The sequence below is a fragment of the Mastomys coucha genome, unplaced genomic scaffold (assembly GCF_008632895.1).
Source record: "Mastomys coucha isolate ucsf_1 unplaced genomic scaffold, UCSF_Mcou_1 pScaffold3, whole genome shotgun sequence".
In the NCBI taxonomy this organism is placed as follows: Eukaryota; Metazoa; Chordata; class Mammalia; order Rodentia; family Muridae; genus Mastomys; species Mastomys coucha.
The window spans coordinates 66,684,534-66,700,943 of NW_022196909.1; the positions used below are offsets into that span (position 1 = coordinate 66,684,534).

At 39.5% G+C, this 16,410-nt stretch overlaps 1 protein-coding gene and 1 non-coding gene across 5 annotated transcripts in view; both read right to left on the reverse strand.

Annotated features, from left to right (window-relative positions):
* Satb1 (SATB homeobox 1) overlaps window positions 1-16,410 on the reverse strand; it is a 94,536-nt gene that overhangs the window by 24,755 nt on the left and 53,371 nt on the right. For all 4 annotated transcript variants that reach the window (XM_031348300.1, XM_031348299.1, XM_031348298.1 and 1 more), the window contains exons 8-9: window positions 12,183-12,395; window positions 4,639-4,794 (exon numbers count right to left, since the gene is read on the reverse strand). In XM_031348300.1, the coding sequence (XP_031204160.1) occupies window positions 4,639-4,794; window positions 12,183-12,395 (369 nt within the window). The remainder of the gene's footprint in view (window positions 1-4,638; window positions 4,795-12,182; window positions 12,396-16,410) is intronic.
* Window positions 13,959-14,077, reverse strand: LOC116075605. Its single transcript, XR_004112640.1, has one exon. It is a non-coding gene; the product is annotated as a 5S ribosomal RNA (ribosomal RNA).

Here is a 16,410-nt window from a genome sequence, read left to right on the forward strand (position 1 = left end):
CTCCTTCAGCAAGCAGATACAGAGGCCTGAGTTCCCAATGACCAAGGTCTGGCTCTACCCAGCTGGGAAGGACTAGGTAAGTACAGCTCACAAAGGGACAGTCTCCACCCAGGAACTTGCGCACACCTAGGAGACGGGCTCTGAGGACACAGCACAGGGATCTTCTCAGACTGCTGCTGAGGGCTGGGGCACCAGAAAGAAGAGAAACTGTGACTCACACGTCTGCGGGGCCTCCTGAGTGAGTGCCTTAAATAGGAGTCTGCACAGGTGAAATCGTGCCACAGCAGCGTCTGTGACGTGCACAGTCAAAAAGAATGAATTAGCACCCAGCTTCCACTGAGTGCAACTCTGCTTGAATAAAACCAACGATGCCTTCTCTAACATGCTGCGATATGGTGTCACAGGCTCCCTGGTTTATCTCTAGGTGTTGCCACTATCAATTCTTTTATATGCTACATTTTTAGCTCTACTTCTAGCTTGCCCCGACCCGATTTGTGACAGCTTAATTGTATTTAAGACATCTCAACTAACCCAACTTATAAATAAGAGCAATGCTTAAATTTTTTAAACCTAGGACCAAAGGAAGACTGGAGATCTGTTCCCCCTCTCCCTGACTCTGGAGCTCTCTCACTACAGCCCTGACTCCCTCTCTCTCTCCCACTACAGCCCTGACTTCCTCTCTCTCTCCCACTACAGCCCTGACTCCCTCTCTCTCTCCCACTACAGTCCTGACTCCCTCTCTCTTTCCCACTACAGCCCTGCACCTCACAGACAGAAGTGTCTGAAATTGAAAGGAGAAACAAAAATGGCTTTAAATTATCTGGTCTATTCTACAAGTCATTATACTTTTAAGTAAAAAAAAAAAAAAAAAAAAAAAAAAAGAGCTCTTTCTAAAAACTGTGTTTAAAAATTAAACTCTACTTATTAATCCAGGTCCAAACCATGGTAGACAGAGTCATCTCCCTTGCAGACCCTAAAAAGGATTACATTGAAAGTCTGTTCAGTCAGATGCAATCGCAGCAGCCTCCTACCGCACTTAGAAGAAATACCCTGCTCTGAGAAGCAAGTGAGGGCAGTCATTTGCTAACATGAATGGAGACACGGCGAACGCCCTCGACTCTGCCCATGCAGCTGGGTCTGCAGACTCCACTCCACAAACACAAAAATCAATGTAAAAACTGCATGTACAAGGCAAGGCCTGTGGTGCAGTTAATGTCCCCTTGCTGGACACACACCTGAAGTCTCAAAGCTCTCGAGGGGTTTGCTGTAGAATAAAATTAGATTCCAACATCTGCCACTATTAAGGAAAAACCTCCACTTCCATCTCCCAGATGAAAACATTGAAGCCGATGAACGGTAACGAAGCCTTGACACAGGAATGGTTATTACCCAAATCAACTAATTTTTTTAAAACAGTGAAATTAGCAAATCCTGCTCCCATCATAACTTGAATGTTATCAGACTAAACATTTGATAAAATTCTAATCTGACTCACCTGGACAAGCCGCTGCTTATTTGAAATAGAAAATGTATTCACTGGTAGCTATTCGCTTCATGTTCAAAGCCCATCATCTTTTGCAAGTTTGCATTAGCCTGCTTTTGTAACCAAGCACAAAAGTAGCCTACCTTCAGTTTTCCCTTGCATATTTCATTTAGTCATTTCCTTTAGAGTTAAAACAATCTCATTTCTATTATTCATCAAAAGGACGAGTTGATGTAGAACAGGCTAAAAGGCAGACTCAACATGGGCAGGCTCCTTGTACAGAAAATACTCCATGTATCAGTCACTTGTGGCACATCCTTTACCTTTTAAAATGGAAGGTATTCTGATCCATAAACACATGATAAATCAATCACTGCTCTGCATGGAGAGGACTGAATCACTTATTGAGCACATTAGGAAATGCAGTCCATTTATGTATAGTGTTCTGTAAGTTAAAGGGTCATATGTATATACTATATTTTCTATACCCCCCACCTGGAGGAATGCTACTCCCCTCTGATGAGCCCCAGCTCACTTATGTGAAGTGCAAACAGCTGTCTTAGAAGTCACACATTTTACCATGTAAAGGTCAGTTTGAAGACTTCTCATTAGCTTTCTATTTCCTTTAGGAGACACGAGGACAGGCTACCTTTGTTGGTTAGATTGCCTGTATGATACCGGCTCTGGACTTACTCCCAGGTAATTCCTCTCGATATCTGCATGTGTTTTCACACAAAGGGCAATATAATGTCTAACTAAATAAGCAAGAAAAAACCTACAGAAATGCTATAAGGAAGAGAATACAGGGCTGGAGAGATGGCTCAGCGGTTACCGAGGATCCTGAGTTCAAATCCCAGCAACCACATGGTGGCTCACTTGGACTCCCTGTTCTGGAGTGTCTGAAGACAGCTGTAGTGTACTTACATATAATAAATAAAAAAAAAATCTAAAAACAAAAGTAGACTACAATAGCAATTGTGAATAACTAGCTATTCAAGGGGATAAGAGACACATGTCCACTTGGCCTACAGCTTCCAATGGGTTCCTTGGAGTTTCTTCAATCACTAACAGAGGAGAGTAGAAGTTTGGGGTGTACTTGGAATACAGAGAGATGGGAGATACTTAGAAGCTGTCCATCAACATTGTCAAAATGTAGAACTGCGGTTCCGCAAAGGGCAAAGGTAAAAGTGGCAATGTTTAAAAACACTACAGAACACCAAACAGACCTGAATTAGCCAACTGTTGCTTCCTGGTGATTCTTAAATCAGTAACTCAACCCAAAGGTGAGAAGTCTCTGCTATCACTTAAGAGCCAGGCCCCAGGTGGCTGGGCTCTGGTCAGAAAGGCATAGAAAGGCAATAGGAAAAGGTAAAGGGCAGGTGACAGGCAACTAGATGACAGGTACTAAGAAGCTTTCATATGAATTTTTGTTTGTTTAGTTTTCTGGCTGACCTGATTATAATAATAATGTATATCTAGCTCCTCCATTTTGAAGATTTGGAGAAAGTGCCTAGCCCTTTCAGGAAGGCAGTCTATTATGCAATTAAACAGGCTGGAGTGGCGTAGGGTCGGGTGGGGGATGTAGGACCAGAAGGAAAGGCAAAATAATATATATTTAAATAAGAGATCCTCATCATAATTAGACTAAGTAGTCAAAACAAGGATGTGCCGGGTTGGGGGGGGTGGTAGAGTGTGAACAGGACATTTCTCCTTAACTCCTAGTCTTGGCATGTAAATGAAGACATCTGAAGAAGCACACAGGTTTGAAGCGGTTCTAACATTCTATCATAATTAGAAACATTTCAAGAGCCCTGTAATTTCCAATCAAAATTACAGTAATTTCCGATATGCAAGCCATGATTCATGACAGAATTTTACATTCCATGAGAGATTACGGTGGCCCGATGTATGACACGCTGAGTACAGCACTAACATAAACAATTCAGTTTAATGTTTAAACAGTACTTGATGTTTAGAATCTCACAATAAAAGAAACATATTATTGTAGAAATTATCACTTTGACAGTGATTGAAGGGTAGGCAGGCATGCGGCCTATAAAGCTATAATTTTTTACAGTCCACAGCTTGAGTTCAATCATTTTTATATAACATTTCCAAGATATCCCTTAAGTATTCATCCGGCCTACAACTTAAACAGGAGCAACATGTTTCTAAAGTAAAGCTCCCATTAAGTACTGTTATTAATTCAGACAGAGGAAATTTTTTGGAAAAGCCAAAAAGTATTGTGTTATAAATTTATCATGCAGTAACTACTGTGTCAATTGTATATTTTATCACACACTGACAATGGTTAGGGTGTTCTACAAAAGAGCATTTAGCAATTATGAAAATAGAATTGTGTAACATTTCAAGTTATTCAAATCTCACCCAAGCCCTTGTGTGCCTCTAAGCCCTACCTCAATGTTACCGAGTCCTTCTGTGGAAGGGAAGGGAATTTTGTACTCTGTCTTTAAAAAGTCTTCATGGCTCTGAGGAAGGGCTAATAGATAATCATGAGCTTTTTCTATCAGATGATTCTAGTGAACAATTACCGACATATGAGAGTCATACTGGTAATAAGCTGAATGAACTAGCTGTTGTTTCTGAAGTACATTGAAGAGATCTTTGACTGCCAGTTTAACTCCAGGCAGTCATCAGAACTGGTCAGGTTTTCTGAGTGTAATTCAATTCGCCTTGTGTACAACTATGGAAAAACTAAAATCACTAATATGCAATGGGGTATGGGATTTGTTTTAGTAACTATGGAATAGCTGCAGGTAGACTAGTTGCAAAAAAAGTTGTGTGGTGATTTTAGGATGAAAACTGAAGGTCATCTGAGGACTGACAAAGCCACAGTATGTGGCTTCTGTTATGTTACATGTGCCATTGTATACTAGCCTAGTAAACCGTTCACGTGACAGTTCACTTCTGAAAGCTGACTGACCCAGAGAATACCACAAGGGATCCTCAGTCCAGGAGCCTAGGGAGCCTACAGCTCAAAGGTACTGCTCAAGAGAGTTAGTTCTCTACATAGTACTAGAGGCTGCAGCCTCTCCATGATGACAAGCAGCACTGGGAGCAGACCCAGCTTTCACTGGCTGTGCCACAGGCGTCACAGATGAGCATTCGAGTGCCTGCCTGTCAGAGGCTCTTACCTGGCTCTTTGTGGCAGCAACCTTCGCAAACAGTGCTTGGGACACTTTAGCACGCTTCATTTCCTGCTGAATCTCATCATAAATGGAGGCATTAATGTTCATAGTATTGTTCTCCGGCTTCCCATTTCTCTCAGTGGCAAGGTTGGCTGTTTTCACCTACAAAACATTTTGAGCGTAGCTGTCATTTTTCATTAGCCAAATTGATTCCGAGCTTCCCAGGCCTGGCCTCCAAGCTGGGCAGTGTTACTCCTTTTATGATCAAGGTGATCAACAGTGCGCTCATTCAACATTAGCTATTGCCCTGAGATCAGATAGCTTAAGTTAAGGAAGTCACACTGTCACAGGTGATTGCATCTGTAATGTGACAGCAACTGCCTGATGAAAACCAGGAAAAATAACGCCATAAAGTAAGTTTTCTGGAAAAGAGTGGAGATTCAAGGACTTGAAAACACTAAACTAATTGTCTCACAATTATCTCCCATTTCAGCCCTAACAAAGGAAATTCACAATTAAAATCATAATGCACAGCACTGCGTCTTTGCTGGGTACCCGGTGCCTAATAGACAGTTACCTCACTGATCGCTGTTATATACTACGGCCTTTTTAATTTCAGACTTTTTTTTTTTAAATGCCTTTCCCTCTATGTTTCATTTTAAAATCTTCCATAATAAAGCCATTTATGGAACTGCATATTTAAATCTTCTACCCATCCATGAAACAGGTAGAAAGCCTTGCTCAGTTATCATAAAGGCAGTACACACATGCTGTCCAGGCTGCTCTGCCTGCTTATTCACCATTTCCTGGCATTCTGGCATACAATGACTTCCTTCTGACTTAAGAGAACTAGACAATAGGACATTTCTTAAAATATGATTGAACATTTCTGTAAGTTACACAAAATAAACCATCAGTGAATTCCAAAAATATATTCAAAATGTATAATCACTCAAAAATTTGTGCCAAGCCTTTGATAACAGAGGTCAGCAGGGATGGCTAAAGAAAAGTGTCCCTTACCAACAAAGATTAGGGGGTTGAAAATCAAATCACAACCTTAAAATCTGATACTATTATTATTTTTAATTCCAATTTTCATTTTTTTTCATGCAATTATACGGAGCAGTCTTGATAGTCTTCACATAAACTGAAAGCTAAAGTTTTCCTAGGTTAACTGGCAAAACTGCAGTTGAAATCTTAGTCCGGAGACAGGATCGTTCTTCTCACAGCCAAAGGAGGAAGGAGCTCATTCTTAGTGTCCTTTGGACACCAAGGTTTCTCTAGAAACATACCAACTTGCAAATAAACTTTGAGCAACAGAAAAATGAAGCTCATGCTAGGCTAAGTGCACAGATAATAAATGTCTAACTGTAGTGCTTCATGCTGTTTTTACTTCTGTCCTCAAAACACTTTCCATGAAAGTGATCGAGGTTACCCCAGAAGGGGATTAAGGTTTTTGAAATACATGTAAGTCCCTTGTGAAATATACCTTCTGATGAATCCTTCTAACTTCTAACCTGTAAGTAAAGTCATTTTTCCCTGACTTATCTCCAGGAGACAAGGACCCAGCTCCAGCAGCAGAAGGAAAACATGAGACTGTAAAATGGCTGGCTGCAAGTAGGGCTAGGCAAAACTGTCACCTGGTCTCAGTGGGAGTGGCAAGAGACTCAGGGCTCCTTTTCCAGCTCTGGGTATATCCAGCAAGGGGTACATTAAGATTGGAGGCCACTAGAAACCCACGGGGCTTTGAAGCCATAATCTGCTAACCAGCACTTTAGGAGCCAGAAGAGTTAACACATTACCATAAATTGCCTACAAAGTTGCTTTTGTGAGATTTCAAACTTTGCTCTGGGGTGGTCTTGCTCTGAGGCAGAAGGGTAGATTTGATCACCCCATGGGGTCCCTTCTAATACCTATTTTTCTCACTGCTTTAATGAAAGAGAAAAGCCATTTCAATTGCTTTGAAAATTGAATGTTATGGAAATGGGGGCCCCAAAGTCCAGCACACTGGAAGAAACAGTTTCATGGTACAATCTGTGTAGCAATAGCTCTGGTTTGAAGAAAGTTGGGATTTCTCCTGGTCTTAACAATTCTCATTCTTTTGTAAAAATTAAATTGGGGAGCTTAAGTTGCTAAGATTCTGTTTCTAAAAATTTCTTTAAGTTTTCTATAAAGCAGTTACAACTTGAACCAAGAAGCAAGAATCCGAAATCACAAAAGCCAAGCTGATAGTTGCTTCCTGGTCTGTTGGGGACTTGGGAGGAGGGGGGGTGGAGATAAAAGGAAAAAAAAAGAGGCATTAAAGGAAAAGTATGTGGAGAAAGTCTTTAAAAATATACAGTTAGTACCTGGCTGCATTATTCAGTTTAAAAGTATTTAGCAAAGCTCCTCTTGCTGGCCCAGATATGCATCTTATCACAGATAAGCCATTAGAATTCTAGAACCACATTTTTCCTAAACACAAGCGATTGCTTAAGGGAAACCGACTTGGGCAGCTTTTCAAAAATACGAAAGCTGAATTTTTCCCCAGGTAAAAAATGGAAACAAAAATCTTTTCTCCTTCTCTCTACTAAGTACTATTTTTGCTTAGTACAAAAAAAATCTTCTTTAATCCTGGTTTAGCTTTTAATATTATATCATCCATTAAAATTCATAAAGTAGTTCATCCCAGGCAAAACAAACTACTCTTCACTCTCCACAAATAGCATAGGAGGTAAAATAAATGCAGTTACAACTGGAACAGCTTTTATCAAGGTAGGACCTACTCCTCCATCATTACAGTGGCGCCAGGGAAGTAGTTAGGAATGGGAGCTTCTATGTCCCCTCCCGTGTAGGGGACAGGCTGTGATCTACTTTTCATGGCACTAAAACTGTGCAGGAGAACACACGTTTTATATGAAAATTCTACTTCACCGATTGCTAAGCGTCTCAGATCACACGTTCAGGCTTCTGAGACTAACACCCCTTTGTTATGGGTGGTGATCCCCCTTTGTTATGGGTGGTGAACGAGCTTTACCTGACACAGACAAAGCTGCCTACAAGCATATGGCTTTTACATACACAAAATTAAAGTTTTACGCTCTTCAACTAATTTTGAGAATAGAGGGTGATATTTATTGGCTGGTTTGTGTGAGTGTGCATCAACTTCTTGAACTACAACTACTCTAAAACTGGAGAAGTTGTTCCAATGTTGCCTTCTGCTCCAGGCTGAGCTCTAGACCCCAGTTTCCTGACGTCTGCTTCGGAGTTGTGTGTTCTTCTGTGGGGTCTTGTTAGTTAGAAATGTTCTTAGTGATCAAGAACTGGGCCTGCCTTGCAGCAGCCCTTTGCTACACTTACCCATTAAATTCCAAGTTTGAGAAGCTAATGGTTTCATAATTAACATTAAAAAATCTAATCTAAATTTATTTTCCAAGGTATAACAATTACCTCTTCTTAATAACTTTGTGGGCCTATTTAGAGGTGATGAAAAATAGTTCTATGTAACAATGCCTTTAGCACTGTGGTTTGAACTTTTTAGACCTGACTCTCTCTCATAGGAACAATATTACTTTCCAAATCTAGACCTGAAATAGCCATACTCTATAAAATACAACTGTTAACAGAAAACATTCCACAAATATGTAAAAGTTAAGGTTTTCCAAGGAAACTACAACAAGTAACACTTTCTCAAGTGTTAAGTGAGTGCCTGGAACTGAACCCGACTCAAGATGAACCTGCACTTCATTGAACCATGGAGGGATCTGCTGTGAAAAGGTAGACTTACACAGGGCCACATTAATTACATAGTCCTTATGTGGACTTGGTACATCTTCTAATACATGTCTAGGAAATATCACACCTCAGTTAGAAAGAAGCTAAGTAATCCCAGCAAGAGATGCGGAAGACATAAAGCTTAAAAGAACTATAAAATTCATTTAAAAATCACAACTTGTGAAACAGTTCTCATAGAAGTTAAAGTTGGGAAATTGACTCCAGAAATCAATGGGTATAAAACTACACAAATAACAACACAAGGGAACACCTCGAGTAGAAGGCACTAGTTTAAGCCCATCTGTTCTGCAGGACAAATCATTAATGTTCTCATTAGGCCACTTTGTGCAGTGCAGTCAGAAAACAAATCTGGAAGACAGACCAAGATATTTTCTTTATGATTAAAGTTTTGAAGGTGAGTTTTCTTCATAATACCAGAAATATCATTGTGCAAAGTCATTCCAAATGGGTCATTTGTCAAATATTTAATTTGGTGTTTCCAGGCAATGTTCTTGAACATTCCTCCTAGTCTAATACACAGATTCCCATTTTCTCTGACTTTCACCCTTTTCCTAAAAACTGTGTTTTGAGACATCTTGCAGTAAAGGAAAACTGCAACAAATCTAATTAGGATTTGAAAACTTTAATTAAAACATTCACTTGGGTTTTTCATTTTTCTCCTAACAAGAGGTTGGTATTAGGATTCAATGAATGTATGGGAAGGTACTTAGAAAACTGTGAGCCATTATCAACTGCATTATGAACTACAGCATGGGATTTATGAAAATATGCTTTTGACAATTAGGTTTAGCCGAAAGCGTCCCACTGCAGGCTGAGGACAATGACAGTTCATGGTTACCTCTGCTTCATTACCCAAAACAGGTCTGCCCTGGGCGCACAGCAGCTTTGCTGGATCCATCCGCAGAAGCTATGCTGTTTATGCAACTGGGCTGTCCCTCAGTAAGGTGCTTACTTGAAGGACATCTTTCTGAACCCACCCTTTTTTTTGTTTTTTTTTTTTGTTTTTTTTTTTGTTTTTTTTTTAGTTTTTTGAGACAGAGTTTCTCTGCGTAGCCCTGGCTGTCCTGGAACTCACTCTGTAGACCAGGCTGACCTTGAACTCAGAAATGCACCTGCCTCTGCCTCCCAGGTGCTAGGATTAAAGGCGTGCGCCACCCCTGCCCAGTGACTGACTCTCTCTCTCTCTCTCTCTCTCTCTCTCTGTCTCTCTCTCTCTCTCTCTCTCTGTGTGTGTGTGTAAGTAGGTCTAATGGATAGATGACTTAAAATCTAAGTTCCTCAACAGTTTAGACAGTCCTTGGTCTATGATGCCCAAGGAATACTGCACAAGCTTTCAATGTGTAAAGTACACACGTTCATGCTGAAGAGATTCCAGTCTCCCATACTTAAAAGTGTCTTGGGTGTCTAAGGATGTCTGCCACTTGTCCACTTGATGCTTTTATTTGTGGTTTTCATCAGAAAGAATCAGAGTTCAAGTCTAAACCCAAAATTTGTCTCAAAACAGGTTTCAAATTTCTTTATTTTGCATAGTGATGTTGCAAAGATTTTTCTCTGGTAATGTACAAAACTAACGACAGCTTTGGAGGCTGGCTGTTTCCATGGTGCGCCCCGCCCTTTCTTGGCAGTTTAGTTACCTGCAGTAAGCATATGACAACCTCTCTTGAGGGTTCTAGTTTAACTTCAACTGCTGATTCAAAACAGTTCTAACTCAAAAAGCTTAAGAGCATGCTCTCCCCAACTTTCTTCATTTTACAGTGAGACAACAGATCGAGAATTTCTTAACATTTAATGTGCTCTTTAGAGGGTAGAATGTAACTGATTGGCAGTGAGCACTGTTATAATACTGCGCAATGCAAATGAATTCCCTGAGGAACAAATAAGACACATGGGCCTACATGTATCAGACAATCACCTCTGGATGTGGTTAGAAAGCCAATAAAAGCATCTAGGAGAAATCTGGAAGCATCTCACGAAGGAGCTACAGTGGCTTCCATGTTTTATGTTCACCATGGGCTGAATAACCTAACTACAAGCTTGGTTGGCCTTAATGCCCTTTGAGAACAAACTAATACAGCAAAAGGTGTCTCAAACAAGAAACTTGTAACTTAGGATGAAGTCTTCTGGCTCACAAAATCTGACATACAGTGCCTTAGTAAATAACACACAGGGCAGCTATTGAATAGTATCTTCAGAGTGTATGAACATTATTACTTAAGAACTAATACAACTTTGGCTAAGACAACCCTCAATGATTAAGGATCATATTTAGAAAACAAATAAAATCTCCCAAATCCTAGAAAATGAAACTTGTATAAGCATTAAATTAAATAATTGGGCAGATTAAAAAGAGAACCTGTCCCATGCTTAAATTCATATTGTGATTAGAAACAGAATTTAAACAACTCAGAAGAAGAAAGAGTAAAGCTGGGCTAATGGATGTAGGTATGGAAACTCTTTCTGAATGGCAACTGTACAAGTAAGGCTGTGTTACCCTGAAAGCTTTATATTTCCTTATTAATCACCTATACAAGTCATACATACGTAGAGTTCCTAACTCTCTACTTAGGAGATCTTTTATAGACAAGGTTACCAATCCAACTCAATAGCTATGTGTAGGCAGGCAGGCTGTGTATGAACACAGTAACCCTTCTCTCTTGCAGAACAGCATTATCTTATCACAGTCTGCTCCTATAGGCATTAAGACAGATTGATTTTCATTAAAAATGGATTTTAGAAATAATTACTTTAGAACATTATGTCCACAGTTCAAGACCTTCAACAAATAGCTGAAGAGTGTGTCTGGTACTCATTTAAGAAGCTCCTGTGACAGCTTCATTTCTTACCATTGAATGGGCTTTTCCTATACTTCTGTACTCAGAAATAGATGGACTCTTTGTTTATTATTGATGAAATAATTATCAACACATGGTTTGACTATGGCAATATATTTCATGAATACTCTGATTTTTGTGTTCTGTATTCAACTTTTTAAAGAATTTTAAAAGTTATTTTAGTTTTACAGGTTGGTCGTATTTGCCAAAAACTAAATATGGAAGAAAATATATTTGTTGTTGGATTTTATCAAATTTATCAAACTTTCATCTAACAGTCTGAACTGAAAGTTTATTTCTTGACTTTTTATAGTAGTTATAAGGATACTTTTAAAATTTGATTTAAAACAATAATACACCACAAAGTTACCTAGCAGGTAGATTCTTTTTTTCCTTACTAAAAAGTAGAAAAATATAAAGAAATAGAAAATGTGCCCATTTCTGGGAATATGGATAGAATTCCTTATCAGTCCCATTTAAAGCTGCCTTCAAGAATTGTATTAAACTTAATTATGAAAGATTACGAACGAGATGATATGTAATTGGTACCAGCTGCAGTCCATATTGGAAAGCATAAATATAAATGAAATTACTTATTTTTTATTTACTATTCAAATGGCAGTCTTCAAGCTAGTGACATTAACCAGGCCTTATTATTTCTGCTCTGCAGTGTCTAGGTACCTCTGTAATAACAGCAGTGGAGGTATGTATGTTGTTTCTTCAACCCTCAAGAACCTAAAGACTTAGAGCGACACAGTCAGTATTCTTTCCTCTAATGAGGAGCGGGGCTGTTTTCCATCAGAATTAGTGATCTAGGGTGAAATGCTCAAGCAAATCTACAGAAGTTTTAAACATCTGTATTTATTTATCTAATTTCTTGCTGAGAGTCGTCATTAAATGTTTCTTAGGGCAGAAGAAAGAACTATAAGGAAGAGGTGGCTGCACCTGGGGAGGGCGGCTGGGTGGTGTGCTCAGCAGCGGGGCAGGACCCATGGCTGAAGCTGCGTTCAAGCTCCTTTCCCTCTCATCCTGGTATATCCGGTCTCTTTCGGCTTCTGGCAACTGTAAGAAATTCTGCATAGCCCGAAGGTTTACCAGCAGAGACTGGGATGCAGTCTTGGGGTCCTCTTCCTTTCGGAGGATTTCAGAAAGCAATCCCTGCAGGGGAAGAAAGATACCAGGTGAAGTTGCTCCTTGATTCAGCAGGGGCTCGAGGGTGTTCTGGGTATCCCCGCCTCTGCCTTACCCTTTAGAAAGTGAGCAGTCAGAGGCTTTAGGTCTGTATATAGGAATATATTAGCTACAACTGAAGCAGCGGAGAAGAGAGCCTCAATTGTATCCTTGATTTTGTTAAGCATCTGCTTTACATATAGCAGAAACTGAACCAGCCTAATTGGGCTCATTCCTTTGAGTAGCTTAACTTGCCGTGAAATCTTTCACAGAGAGATGGTAGTGAGAAGTTAAGAATAAGTAAAATCCCCCCGTAGCAGAGCAGCACCGAATTGTCTAGTTCTCAAACTTCCAGACAAAGACACAGGGCAACCAGCAGCTCAACATGTTAATGCACAAGGCTAGTTCTAGGGAATGAGCCAAGCATTTGAGGAAGACACCAGAAAACAAGCTGCAGCACAGTGAAGACCAATAAAACTTTTGTTTATACAGACGATATTTTGTTATTCCTTAATCTTCAATTTACAAAGTGTCACAGGTAGTCATTTGAATTTGCTGTTTAAAGGGAATGGACCATAGGCAATTATAAAACGTTCTATGCTATACCCATAGGTAACAGGTTGAAAACTTTGCAGTTCAAAAGCCACAGGTCATATCTGAAATATTTAACTCCTCTTCCACACTGTAAAAACCTATCCCAGAATTTGGCATACTGAAGAGTATCATCAAATCTCTTGAAAACTAAAACTCACTATTAGCAACTGCAGAAGCTTGCAAACTTCTAGAAACTCTCTTCAGGTGCTTTTCTTCCCTCAACAACTCAGTATTAGAAGAACGCTTTTGTTCTTCTTTGGGGGGGGGGGGTTATTTTTTTAAATGGGTGATTTCCTCCTGATATAGTTGCAGAGTATGAAGTCCAAGAACAGCAAAGGCTGTGCTGTCTCCATGATAAGACTTAGAAGCGACCTTCAATCTGTAGCCTGCTTCCTTTACTTAGACATATTATCATAGTACAGTTACATCAGTTATAGTTATAGTGGCAAAATTACATTCAGATTTTTGCATAATTTGAAATCTACCTCTACCTAAACCCTAAAGAAATGGTCAAAGGTGTATCTTTGAGTGAGAGAAGGCAAAATAGACTCCCCAAAGGGTTTTGGTTTGGGTTTTTTTGTTTTGTTTTGTTTTTTTGTTTTTTTGTTTTTTGTTTTGCTTTGTTTTGTTTTTGGACACAGGGTTTCTCTGTGTAGCCCTGGCTGTCCTAGAACTCACTCTGTAGACCAGGCTGGCCTCCAACTCAGAAATTCGTTTGTCTCTGCCTTCCAAGTGCTGAGATTAAAGGCATGTGCCACCACTGCCCGCCCAAAGTTTTAACTCTTGGAGATCGTTTCAATTTCTCATCAGTGTATCATGCTGCCTGATACACTGATACAGTACTTATTACAGATAAGAGAACACTATCCCTTTAAAATACATCATTTGATTTATAAGCTAATTCTTTTTATTATTATTATTATTTTATTTTATTACTATTATTATTTTTTTTATACTAGCCTACAGCACCCGGTATTCCCAGGCAGTCTCCCATCCAAGTACTAACCAGGCCCGACCCTGCTTAGCTTCCGAGATCAGGTGAGATCGGGCACGTTCAGAATGATATGGCTGTAGACTATAAGCTAATTCTTAAGGAGGGAAGACATTTCTACCAAGCTCTGGGGAACTGAGTTAGTCACAAATAAATCTCTCAGTTGGTTTATTGCAACCAAAGCCTGGATTTATGTCTGGACTCTCATAAGAAATGTTACTTAAGAATTGAGGCATTTGTCCTTTTGGCCATGATACTAACTAGTAACTGCAACTGTGTCTACTGAGAACAGAACATTCTGTCAACTGACCTCAGATTCCAACAGGCAGTCAATCCTCCAGCTCCTTAACCCACACTAGGCCAACTAATCAGACTATTTCTGATGTCTCTTATGGAAATAAACAGACACGTCACACAGAAAGTCTATGCCACTGCTCCCACAAAATGTTATATACTTAAAAAACTGACAAACAAAAACTACTTGAAAACAAGGCATGGTACCATACCTGTAGTTCCAGTACAAAGAAGGCTGAAACAGTAAGATCATGCTTAAGGCCAGCCAGACTACACAGTAAGACCTAGTCTCAAAAACATGCATACATACATAAATACATACATACATACATACATGGAACAGACAAAAACATGGCTGGTAAAGCAATATATAGCAATTGCATAGGAATGCATATAATGTATAAAATGCCATGAAATCCTCAAGGATAACAGTATAGTTAGTTTTGTCATTGCCTTATGCTTAAGTTTTTGATAAGGACTAAAATAATATATGTATATAGACTACAGAGATGAAAAAGGAAACATTAGAATACATTCAAATGGTCACTGTAAGCTATGACTAATGTTACGAAGGAGCCAAGGCCATGGCTCCTTCAGCCAAGGCACTCGGTGGCTTGGCCCTGTGAAAAGTCACTCTGCAGGATGCTACTAACTAGTCAGTAAATTAAAGATACAAATCAGGGCAACCGATACCCTGTAGATAGGGTTTCTGTACATCAGCGCTCTTGATACTAGACATCTAACAATCTCAAAATGACAAAGCAATATTTTATATATCTCTACTAAGAATGGTCCATGGCAGAAGCATAGTAAGAAAGTCAAACCCATGGAAAACACAGAAACACTTCTTTTCAAGTCTTGTTAACAGAAGACTAATCAGGCGTGTGGCTAAGTCATAAGACATCGTCACTTGGGTGAGGATCTGAAGTCAGCAGAGCTTCCCTTTTAAGCACAGGAGTGCTGCCTCTGCAGGGCCCTTTCCCCAGACACACTCTTCCCTTTGAGTGAAGGCAGGTTTCCTGCCTGGAGTGTGCCAAGACAGTGTTCCAAACCCCACACATCCAAGGAGCTCCAAAGCAGCCAGTGTAGACAATCTACTGTGTTTCACAAACTTTTTTTTTTCTTTTTGGCCCAGAGCTTTCAATGAGGGGAGTGCCCCCTGGTGGAAATGCCTGAAAATATTGTTAGAAATCATATGATTAGTGTTAATTTTTTTAAAATTACTTAAGAGTAATGTAGAATAATCTGGATGCAAGTGGCTGCTGTTAGGATGCAGCCACTAGAGTGACAGTCTGGGTCCTGTTCCAGTTGTAGTTTGAATGACTGATGAATTCAGTATGGTCCCTTTTGCCAGTTTATATAGGTCAAATATAGTGTATAGTCTTGCCAGGTAAGGTTAAGGCCATTAGTATTAATTTCTCAAGACTGACTGATCCAGACATCATAACCAACAATCCAGCATACTAAAGAAACAGTACGTAAAGGTCACGCACCCTGTCACATTACAGTACCAGCTGAAGTACCAAATTAAAGTACAGCCAATCTGTGTCCCATAGGTGCCTCAATAAATTCACTGAACTAAATTAGGTAAAATCAGTAATCTTGTTTCTAAAAAAGAAGTAAAAGAACAGACATGCATGCTACGAAAGGGGTTCCCAACAAGTCACAAATATTATTCTCAGTAGAAATAAGAACCTGGCATTCATTGGGACGTCAGATTGTACAAATAATTAGACGTGTGTTATATGTGTGAAAACATAAAATTATTCTGCTTTGTCATTACTTAGTGGCTAAGGGAGAGCCCTGACTTTTTTCAATTAAAGAATACATTTACTGATAAATTCCTAAATCTCTCTTTTTTACATTCTGAGAAAGAGTTACACAAGTTATTACAAGTAAAATTCATTAGTGAAAGCAAAAGATAGAAAACCTCCAATAAATATTATCAGTACTTCCAAAAGCTCATTATAAATTCTTTAAAACAGCAGATAAGTTAAAGGGACGGCCAATGTGAACAGAAAGCCTGTCTGGCCTCCAGTTTGTCTCCGCTTTGAACATAATCACTGATTAAAATAGATTTTATCAGCTCTGTGGAACTTCAAAGCACTCAGAAACAAAACAAAA